General features: G+C 40.4%; 1 protein-coding gene across 2 annotated transcripts; it reads right to left on the bottom strand.

Moving 5' to 3' along the window:
• Nucleotides 1-1,930: 1,930 nt before the first annotated feature.
• On the bottom strand, nt 1,931-11,785 carry LOC103524460. 2 transcript variants are annotated; one of them, XM_008489476.3, is made up of 6 exons: nt 11,569-11,785; nt 11,056-11,147; nt 8,753-9,025; nt 6,174-8,196; nt 5,217-5,411; nt 1,931-4,881 (listed from the first exon to the last, which is right to left on the bottom strand). In XM_008489476.3, exons 1-6 carry the CDS (start codon nt 11,624-11,626, stop codon nt 2,645-2,647), a joined length of 4,878 nt encoding a protein of 1,625 aa, XP_008487698.1. In that variant the 5' UTR covers nt 11,627-11,785; the 3' UTR covers nt 1,931-2,644. The 2 variants fall into 2 exon arrangements, with proteins under 2 accessions (XP_008487698.1, XP_026675676.1); XM_026819875.1 differs by lacking the exons at nt 11,056-11,147; nt 11,569-11,785 and adding an exon at nt 9,572-9,716.

The following is an 11,785-nucleotide window of genomic DNA, read 5'->3' as shown; positions in this document are numbered from 1 at the left end:
GTAGGAAGTGTTCAGGGATGTTTGTAAAACTAGAGTCCGGATACCAGGAGGTTTTTTGCAATCTACGAGTATCTGTATCTAAGCTACCAATCCTGCAGATACTTATACCTACTAGTGGTTGATTTGAACCTTTGAAACAGAACAATAGATTTATTCCCACACATATGAATATGTATTGATATACGTGGCAACTGTATTGGGGTATCGTAATGTTTTGGAAGATCGTAACGGGCGCCCCGTTCAACTCTGGGGCCCCAAATTTCAATCAGCGACGTGCCTTAATTTAATGAAGATATGTACCAAATTTCATCAAAATCAGACCAGGCAATCGGGAGTTATAGCGGAACATACAGACAGACATCTAAACCAAATACAAAACGGTCGAGTTAAAACATAGACCTCACTATCGTTCGGTCAATGAGCTCTTCTCTAGGTGGGTGTATAGATGTCTAGTTTAAGTTGCAAGCCCTCAATTGTTTCATATCCATATGCCTGCAAAGTAATAATCGAGAAGTTGTAGGTACTTACCTACTTCAGTTGCAATTTTAAAGCAAGAAGAGTCCTGTTCTTTGTCACAGTTGGTTATTAACTAAAAATTATCTTCAACTTCGATCACTGCCTTGTGTAATATTTCCATTTCAGAGTTGTGGAACTGACAGGGTTTTGTCCCTTCACTCTAGGCGTGGGTGTCACTTATTTATTGACGAAATATTTCCATTATTATGAGAGAGGACTCCTCTCCAAGTGAAATGACAGCCCTGTGGGGGTTCATAAGTCCCAATGGAACATAAACAATAGATTATTTCTTATGGTAATGGCTGTTTTGTATTTCTTTTATTGTTCTGCGGTCCGAAATGTGTCTATTTCGGACGACAAGGTTGCAGTTTTTCTCCGCTCTTCCCTGATGGGAGACCCGAATGCAGGCATTGCCTTTCGTCGAATCATCACCGTAAACATTCTGGTGCTACCTTTAAATATGTGTATTCTACATATAACATGACTTCTGGATATATTATGTCACTCATTCGGCATTAATTACGACATTTTCCGTACCCTTTCCCCTTACATGGCGATAAATATTGTGATTTTACTGAAAATTTGTTTAAAAAGAACAACGAAGAGTACTTGGTCTTTTTTGCTATTTTCAGTCCCATCCATAATCATATTTATGTGCGTACCTAATACCTTCAATATAATGTACAGTTTCGAATTCCTGAACTGTCCAAAGACTCTCAAAGATTAACGGAAAGCTCAAGGATTAACTAACAGGATTAAAGAAGGATTAGGGAAAGATTAACTTAACCGCTACACGTTCACATTTGCACGCTTCAACAGTCAACACACTTTTGAGTGTCAGTTTTTATTCTTTTATTTCAAGCGATCGTTTTAATATTTACCTTTCAAAGAAGTGTACCTACTAATGGTCTTATCGTCCCGAAATCGAAGAGAGAAGGAAGACAGGATAGGAGAAAGCCAGCCGTTTCGAGAACGAATATTATCCCATCAGGATGAAATCCGCCCCGGGCGGGAATCGAACCCGCGGCCTAGCGCTTACAAGGTAGATGCACTACCAACTAAGCTAGCTAGGCTGGCTCGTGCTGGCTTTCCTCGGGTCCACTCAGGCTGGGTGATAATAAATACCCAAGTTCCGATACTTAAAAAGTCCCCCCCCCCCAAAAAAAGACATCGTTCTAAAATGTAGTAAACTTTTCTAAAATAATATATTTCTTTCTGATTGAATTCAAAAATACGGAGTACGAGTACCAGGTTAAATTCTAAATATGGGTAAGATTAGGGAGGTAATTTTATATTTATAGTTTTATTTTTAGAGCAAGGTACCTAATTATTTATATATTTTTTTAGAAGAAAAAGTTTTACAATACTTAGGTAATAACAATTTTATTTACACAATAAAAATTCGTAATATAAGGAGGGGAATACAGACAAATTAAAAACATGTAAAACTATAAAATAAAAATAATATGTACCATATGGCGGACTATTAACAAAAACCTCAGTTTTCTCTATAGAAACTAGCTGGAACCTAGTTTTCTTTCAAAATTGCAAACTTTCACCAAACAAAATGTGGGTAAATATCACACGGCTTTATCAACACATACCAAAAATATTGAAACTCTACTAAATAATATCCAGTTTTGTATCGTCAAACAATACCTTTTTTTCTAGACTAGAGGTACCTACATACCTAAGCAACCTTATCCCCTTTCTCATACCCACATGCCTATCCCATGCGAGAGTATCATTTTCCAATCAAATATACGAGGTCCTGTTTAGACTGCCGGGGTAAGGGGACTTTTCAGTCCTATTCGGGCAGGATAAACAGGGTAAATTCTATTATTTTCCTTGAAAGTCTGGGGTCTACTCCATAAAGCCTTTTCAAATCTGAAATCTTGTTGATGCTGTAAGCTTGCAGTCCTCAATTCTGCTTCATATTTTAGATTGAATATTGTCTCCTGTCTATTTCGGTTACTCTGGTCTAGTCTAGATTCTAGACTTGAAGCACAAACTTTGTATTTAGCTAAATGAACTGCTAAAACATTTGATACGCTGAACTCATGGGAGACCCAAACCCTTAGGCGCAATCCTAACCCCTTCGCCTCTCTCATTCGGACAGAACACCTACTCACCCCTGTTCCATAATACGAAACACAAGTTCCAGGGTTAGCGGTGAGGTAGAGTGTACAGCCGCTTGATGTATAATAGGAACCAGTCCTTCATCTAAATGCCGCATGTACTTGGCGTCAAACTTCTCTCCTCGGGTCCCTGCCTCATAGCCTACATCATCCGGATGAATAGTGACTCGTACGGCGAACTTACTAGCGTCAGCACTCGCTAGGGAATCTATCAGCGGCACCAGAGAGATGCACGTCGCGCGGGATATGCTTTCCGACAGTTTCTTCATATGATCGATAGGATCCTCCGTTGTCTTTGCGTTGAGATCGCTATTCTCTATGATAAACACTTCCGTCCAGCGGATAAGCTTGACCCCGCCTGTATAATCAGTACCGCCATGGACTCGGATGGATTGTACACCATCCAGTGGCTTCCCGTCTATCACGCTACGCACACCGACGTTAAAGTTGAGATCCTGAGGTCCCCATACAATATCAACACTCTCCTCTCCCTGTGGCCCGCACAGGATCGTATAGTCACGCATGTCATGCAATGCGGCACGCAGGGTAACCATGCCGTCAGGTAACAGATGCACCATGAGACCATCCTCATGGATACATGCCTTCCCTGTCATGCCATCGGATGTCTTGAGTGACGCGTTAAATAGAATGAACGCTAGACCTGTGCATGACTGTCCTGTGTTTGTCCTATGCGTGGTGGATTCTATCCTCTGGGTAGAATACTCTGATGTCTCTGCTTCTACGTTCTGTACACACACCAGATGAGAGTCTGCCTGCGCACTAAAGTTCCCGGCAAACGCCAGATGACTTTCATTCGAATGGTTGATCGCTTTGACTACTTGGTCGTAGAAATTCTTAGGTATAATCACCGAGGTTTTATTCTCTTCCATGTGTATCAATAGACCGCGTACTGTAGGTAACGTGTACGCATAGGAACGGAAGTCTGCTAGCAGTTTGATGATAGTATGTCCTACATCTATATACACAGGCTCTCTGTAGCGGATGGATAGTAAGGGACAGGGGTAACACTTGAGAGCAGCACCTAGTCTGAGTACTAGTCTCAGGGGGAATAACTTGGCCCATGGAATTTCCCACCGATGTACTAGGACTCCAAACAGATAAGGCGGGTCAGGTAAGGTCAGATGAGTCAGACACTGATTCGTCCGACGTATGAATATAAAGCCGCCATGATCTTTACTACCTAGCAACTCTTGTACTGTAGGGGGAGACGGTACGAAACACATTTCAGTGACTGTAGATCCTTGTGCTGCCTCTGTGTAGATATACAGAATGACATGGAATATATGCTGAGGGGGATACTCCTCGCCTTGTGTACACGCTAGTAGGAACACCACCTCATCCTGTCCTACACAGTTCAATCCCTCACTAGTTACATTCCATACTGTTCTCTTCTTTCCCAAACAACAATCCAGCTTGATCTTCTTCACATGAGCGAATAGATTCCTATGGATGGCAAACTTCACAGACTCCTCCAGACTGAGAGGGGAAGTGAGTTCTGAATAGCTCACTTCCCCTCCGTTGCTGGCTAGGATAGGTGGTAGTCCTGTGGTCGGAATGAAGCTGTTACTATCCGGATGAAGAGGTCTCTTATGGAAGAGATTCCCAGGAGGTGTACCGACACGCTTGATCATTCTATTCTTCCGTACAATAGGTAACTTGGATACTTCCCTCTCAGCATCTAACTCTGTTAGATCACCACCAGGTTTAATTCCATCGCTGAACATGACTTGTTTGGCTCCCTCGCGAGATTTCAAACTCCCCTCCCTCTTGAGTACACTAACAGGGACTAGTACACTAGGTGGGGGTTGACTGCCGCTCTGTGCTACTTGTTGTAGGGGAGGGATGGTAGAGCAGTACTCCATGGGGTTATTGGGGTTTGGTTTCCTGGCCGGCGGCGGCGGGGTGTCTTGGCTTGGTTTCATAAGAATATCATAACACACGAGACACACACGCTCTGCCGCGTACTGGAGATATTCTAGCGTGGCGCGTCTGTTACAACACCGGGAACATAGGACCTGGCCACACGCACGGCAATGGTGTCGTCGCTTCACCAGTGTGAACCGGGCCTGGCAATGCATACACACAGGGGCCTCTGTATCGGGGACCCAGAAGGGGGCGCGCTTCCCCAGCATGGAGTGTTGAGGTGAAGGGGTACTCTGTGCTTCGCCACTGGTACCTTGAGCCACACTCGCCGCGGGCTCCGAGTCTGAGAACAAGGAGACACAATCAGGTGGTGGTTAGACAAAGGCTAGGCTTGAAAAGTAGGAGAAGAAAAATTACGGAAAAAATCTACCTATTTCTTTAGTTTATTTTTTTCTTTTTTCCAAGCCTAGCTTTCCATTGTATACGTACTATTACTAGGGTTTACTAGGCTCAATTTTTGACAATGACAAATTTTTTGAAGCTGAAAAAGTTTCAGCTTCAGTCTATCCGTTCCGATTTTTAGCAATATTCTCTTTAGGAATGAGTTATTATTATTATTATCATTATCATTTCACATGAGTGCATAAATAGTACCTATTGAGGAATTGTATCACTTACCTGATAAGTTAGGCGGTGTCTCAGAGGGACTCAGGGACACTGACGGAGAAGAAGGTAGGTCCAGAGAATTAGGGCGAACTGGTTTCTGTGTACTGGGGGTTACTTGGGTGATTTCGGACTGTGTCTGACTGGCGGACTCGGGAGCCACAGGTTGCGGGTTCGAGGGGTACTCCGAAGTTGTACTGTTAGATGCGCCTGGACAGAAAAAATAAATTTTATGTTTTAAGAAAAATGAAAGTTGGCACCCATTTCCCTGAAAATTATACCTACCTTACTAGTTACAGGGTACAGGACCTGCCTCGGTGGTGTAGTGGTCAAGGCGCTCGCCTGGTGAACAGGAGGGCGTGGGTTCAATCCCAGCCGAGGTATGGAATCTTATCCTCAATATAATTTGAGAATTTGACCACAATAATAGTAGTAGCCTACTGCTGGAGTAAACGGACTTTTCAGTCCTATGCGAGCAGTATAAATAAGCACTATTATTATTATGTCCCATGCTTTTTTCTTTAAGTTAAGCAAGGGTCTTTTTATAAACTTGTAATTCAATTTTAAAATTATTGTACCAAATACATAAGACCTTGTTTAGACTGCGGGAGTAAAGGGACCTTTCAGTCTCATTCTGGCAGTATAAGCAGGGTATACATATTCTATTCTATTCTATTATTTATACTACTAGAATAGGACTGAAGAGAGTCCTTTTATAATGGTAGTGCTTTGCCAAAAATTTTCTCTGTAAAATTTCATCACAATTTTTGCGAAATCCAAGTGAAAATTTCTTTTTCTGGTTTAAACAAACAAAGGATTAGAGTCCTATATAATTAGGTTTAAGTAAAGGACATGGAAGGGGCCCAAGTATTGTTTCTGGGCGTCCAGAAGATTTTAAATCCCAATCATTCCAATACTGTGAGACACTGAGACAGGTAAAGTTTACTGAGTCACATTTTAAATCCAACTCACCCATATTAGGCCGCTGTTCACTGTGTACCATGCTATCACAATTTTGCTGCACACAGTCCGCAATACTCTTCTCCTCCACATAACAATCAGGACTAGCTATCGCATTGGACCTTTCTGTTTCACCCTGTACCTCCGCAATGCCCGTGTCTTTCATATTGGAGATCGTAATACAGGGTGTATCAGGTTTGCTCCACTTCTCAACATTGGTGTTCTTCTCTCGCGTTATTTCCAAATCGTTGTGGACGAAATTGTGTCTGTATTTGTTCACAAGATCGGCTTCCGTGGAGATTTCCTTATCACGTGAGACTTCCCTGTACGTATTGGCTGTGCTTTCACTTGTCTTCGTGTCACGTGACACGTCGCTGTATGCATTTACATTGGCTGGACATTCACTTGGTTTTACTTCAATATCTTGGACTGCTTGGTTTTTGTACTCGGGTAAGTTACTTTTAGTTTCAGGTAAGTTGATGTTTTTCTCCGGTAAAGCGGTGCTGCTCTCAGTGAGATTGTTTTTCACTAGAATGTTTTCAATGCCTATCCTTGTATCACGGGTTTCAACGTCTTCCTTTGATGCATTTTCACTTGGACACACCAGTCTTTCACTTTGACTAATATTTGAACTGAATTGAATGTTATTTGGTTTGTGTTCCACACTACTACTGTCTCCGTGTATATCCGTGTTGGAAATTTCCCCAGTATTCACAGGAGGTGAGCTTTTCTGGGGAGAATTGTTCCTGCTTCCTTTCCCGTCTATGATTAGTCCAGGCTGCGATATTTCCACGACATAGTTCGTGTTTAGAATCTCCGTAGGTTCATTGGTAAATTCAATAACGTTGGTAGCTGCGTTTATACCTTCTACACTCTTCTCAACCTCTGGCTTACTTTGTATTTCCATTTCATTCTTGCTTTCAAAACTACTACTTTCATTCTTGCTTTCCATTAAAGAGCTTTTTATACTTTCAACACCTGCGTTATTGCTATCGCGTTGAATATCTTTGCTTTCGTCCAGTGTTTGTTCATTAGCTTTAGTATTTACAGTAGCACTGGTTTCATTTTGTTCACTAGGCTCGCTAATCGTTTGTACCATCTCAGTTGTGTTTAGAATATTAGAACTAGGATTAGTTATAAAGCTATCAGGTTTGGTAACATCTTTAGAATTTTCGCTCGCAGTGACATCTGTACTTTTCACACATGATCCGTGCTTCATTTCATCTAATACATTGTCTTCTACTACATTAGGTTTTGTATGACTAAAGTCACTTTCACCAGCATTGCTTCCACTTTGTTCCTTAGCATCCTCAGTGGCAGATACAGTAGTGTTAGCAAGTTCGGATATATTTTTGTTCTCAACACAGAATGTTGGGCTTTCAAGTGTGCTCGTTTTGGGCTCTGATGAACTTTCCATATGACTTGATGTTATAGTTTGACTATTGTCTACTTGGTGTTGTTTCATTTGATCTTCAAGTTCGCTCTCATTATGATTCTCAAACTGTTGATGACTCACAGTGTGGAGTCCTTGGTTCGAGCTCGCAGTGGATGATTCGGGTGAAAGAAGATTTTCAAACTCAGAGTTGGTGGCCACCTCTGTTGGTTTCCCGTCGCCACTACTGCTCGTCCCAGTGGTGCATTCCTCTAGTTGTGACTGAGAGGAGGATATCTCATCGTCCGTGGACACGACAGGTAGGGAAGAGACCTCCTCCACTGAGTTATCCTCGGTATCGTCTTCCAGTTGGTCCAGATACTTGTTCAGATCGCTCTCCGAGAGTACCGGCTTGGAGACGGCATGGAACCCGATGGGTTTGGCATCGCTTGACGAACTGTCTACGATCGCGTTCAGGACACGGTCGTTGATCAGATCAAACTTCTCCGTCTTCTGCATGGTGGCTGCTACATCAGGTAAACTGGAGCGAGGTTTGTCTTGAGGATCTCCCGAGTCACTGGAAGCACTGCTGAGGACATTGTCGATGGAGATGTCCGAGACAGCAGGACTGTGCTGGGTTACTTCCGAATAGATCTGATCCAGCTGAAACAAAATGAAATTTGCATGACTTGCAGTCCTGTTCACTAAAGCCAACTGAGTATTTCCTTTGGTCAATGGTTTGATAATTTCCATTTTATTTAACGTTCAAACCAGCCTGACTCAACTAACCAAAGATGAATAAAAAGTCTTTTAAATCACACTTTTTTGTCTTATACATATCACAATTTTTTTATCAAGCTATTAAAATTTGCTTAACCATCAAACGGGAGAACTGTAACACTTTTAGCTCTGCCCTCACCCTCAGAGGGAAACTTTGAATCGATTTTTCATTAGTATGAAATGAAAACCAACCTCAGTGGTGCAATTGTTAACGCGTTGGACTTTGGATCTGGAGTTTGGTGGTTCGAGTCCAAGTCAAGTCATAAAATTTACCTAGGTGTAATACTGGGGGAACGATATTTGTGACAAGCATTTAAATATGCTGAACACAATTAAAAATTACTCAGTATGGAATGGAACAACTTGTTCTAAGCTGACAGTATAAATAAAGCACTACTTATACTTATAGTAAGTAAAGGCATTTTTCTGGAGGGCTTACATTTTTCTGGATAACATGAGATCCAGACATACTCGGTCCCGTGCTGTTCTGCACAATATTGGAACCAGCAGACACATTGATAGCACTATTGAGAATCACATTAGACCCGGATGCAATGTGAGGAAACACATAGCTTGTGCTGACTTCACTACCGGTGCTGACGGGTGCATGATCACGCGGCTCCTGAGTTCTGATCACGGCAGCAGAGAAGTCAGCATCGGCTAGATTGATGGGCTCGAATGAGGTTCTCTTGTAGCTCCCTGGTGTGGCAAACTGAAAACAAAAAGAGTTTTTTTATGCCTTTCTTTTAAGTCACAGGGTTCTTCTGGAGGAGATCTTCCATCCAAACCACTGATTTTTCTTTCACTGTGAGCCTCTAAGAGATGTTATTGTTCAAAAGAAGAAGCGTTAGGTAGGCGATATTGTTAATGTGGGAAGTTGAAATGATCACACTCTATTGTTGACGACAAAAATGTTACTAAGTTGACAAATAAAGGTACTTAGGTCTGAACATTTTTTTTCCTTCTTTAGAACGTAATTACACGTGGGAATAAAAATAAGATAAAATGGGTCAAGGACGTAGGTTCCAACATTAAAATGTCGCACAGCTAAACAATTTTAAGGATTTGAATACTTCATAACATGTCATTGTCACAATATTTGTCAAAAAGGATTTTACATTAAATATGATGCCCTAAGTAATAAAACTGCTAGGGTTGAACAAAACACGGAATTTTAACATGTAGGTTTGTACTTAGTCCTACTAAAACAAGGTTAAATTGGTTAATTCTAAAGCACACTTTAACTGAAAGTACCTACCTCTTGCATTGTTTAAATAAAAATAAGTAAAGTACCTAACAAGAAACACCAGTAAGAAGTTGATATATAAAAATTAGTCTACAAGGACATTTGAATTACCAATGGAAAAAGAACACTGGATTCTTTTTCCTACAGAACACTCACAGAATCAGTAAAACTAATAATAGAACAGGTAGAATTAAATCAATTAATTCTCTAGCTCTTGAGAGAATGAATAATTCTGAACAGAGTCTAGGTGTTATCTGTAATTTCATTAATGTGTTATCTACCTTTAGATAAGGTACTCACTACTCATGTCTACTTGATGTGAATAATTCAAAAGCAAAGGTCTGAACGAACAAACCATTTGTGGAGTAGGTAAATGAAACAAGAACCATATACCTGTTTAATTTTTCAAGGAAAGAAAGACACTGTGATAGTACATGAACATGCACTGAGCAAGTGAGAGGGCTGATAAAGTATAGGAGAGAGGGGTGAGAGAGAAAAGAAAGAAGGGGAAGAGATAGAGGACAAGAGAAAAAAGGAAGGGAATGGGCGAGGACGGAGAATTGGAGGGAGAGAGGGTAGGAATAAGAGAACACATTAAGTTTTCATTAAGTAAAACTTCCCTCTTTAACCCTGTGCCTCATACATAGTCAAAAATGTCAAAATAGATGCCTACTTACTTAAGTACTGCCATAATAAATTAAATGTCTTTCCTAAAACAACACTAAATTTTTTTTTGCTGTACAAATTGAAAACCTAAGTTTTCTCAACAAAAAGGGTTAAGTGTTAACTTGATAAGAAATCAAAAATGACCTTTGAGCTTCAAAGAGACTACTGAGAAAATAAGTAGGTACCTATTAAATAGGCAATTTAACTACATTCAAGTCCTTAAATAGATAAGAATAATTTGGTTTAAAATCAATACAATTCACTTCCTGTCTACCAGTGAGATTTCTACAGGGTTCAATCAGGACACCTTTTATTTTAGGAATTTAATGTGTGATTTGTGTGATAGTCGTATCCTGGAGTGGAATAATGATAAAATGGAATTGCCTAGTTTTATCATAAAGAAAACAAGCTTTCCAAACATTTAAGATTTTTGCAGACCTCTCATTTGTTTAATAATGGTGTTGTGGTCACTACACTTTCCTTGCATGTGGGAGACCCAGGGTTGATTTCTGACAGGATCAAAAAATTTGTATCATGCAAATGATTGATTCTGTGTCTGGCTGTTGCAGGGCCCACTCATCCTAGTGAGGAAAATGAGTAGCTATGTAATATAAATGCTCATAGCAACTGGTGCCAGCATGGTAGGTAAAAATATTAAGTGCTGGATTATTAAGATATTTGAAAAATCCTACTATGCCGCAGTGAGCACCAAAGCACCCCCCCCCCTTAAGCTTTGTTTTTCTCTTCTACTGTTTGTCCTCTTCAAGTTTGAGATTTTAAACTGAAACTTTACCCACCTCTCTTGTACAAAGTAGATAAAATATACTTACGTTATAATTTGTGACCACATTCTTAGGAGAAGAGAATTGGGCCTTGACATTGTTATTATTATTGGATGAGGAAGTTTTCCGTTCATCTCTCTCTGGAATTTAAAGACAAAAATACTTTGAATTAAAAATACCAACAGAGTAATTCATCAACAGATTCAGAAGTTTTAGAAATATGACTGTCCTTCCCCTTTTCACTGCATGTGCATTGTGCCTAGTTAGCGGACTTAGTAGCTGAGACTTGTCAAATTTAGGAGTAAGATTGATAAGAGGATGGTGTTAGATAAATCCAGGAATTAAGTCAGACCTAATGTAATAGAGACAAGCCCAGCCCAAGCCAGTGTTGAACTTTATAGGGAGTTTGGGGTTTGATTCTCAAACAAAATATTACCTCTGTAATGAATGAAGCACGGGACAAACAGCTAGTTTTATATGAACTGAACGGCTTAAGAAAGAATGCAGATGAAACCACCCCCAGAGCTAAGCTTAGTCATCATTTCCAAACATAGGACTTACCTTCACTGAATTCAAAATCGTCCAAGACTTTTTCCAAGTCAACCGTAAACTTTTCCATTGCTCCAATGAGAAGATAAAGCTACTGTTAACTTTTCACAGAAAAGATTGCCATCCGGAAACTCTTTATCAATTTTTATCATTTCTTGAACAAAAATGTAAATTCAAAAAAGTGATTTTCTTGATTTTTTTTTTTTCTTCTCCGCAGTCTCCGCTCCGT

Source organism: Diaphorina citri, unplaced genomic scaffold, assembly GCF_000475195.1.
Source record: "Diaphorina citri unplaced genomic scaffold, Diaci psyllid genome assembly version 1.1 scaffold100, whole genome shotgun sequence".
NCBI classification, from domain to species: Eukaryota; Metazoa; Arthropoda; class Insecta; order Hemiptera; family Psyllidae; genus Diaphorina; species Diaphorina citri.
Note: the sequence above shows the minus strand (reverse complement) of the source record. Positions and strands in the feature narration are given on the sequence as shown.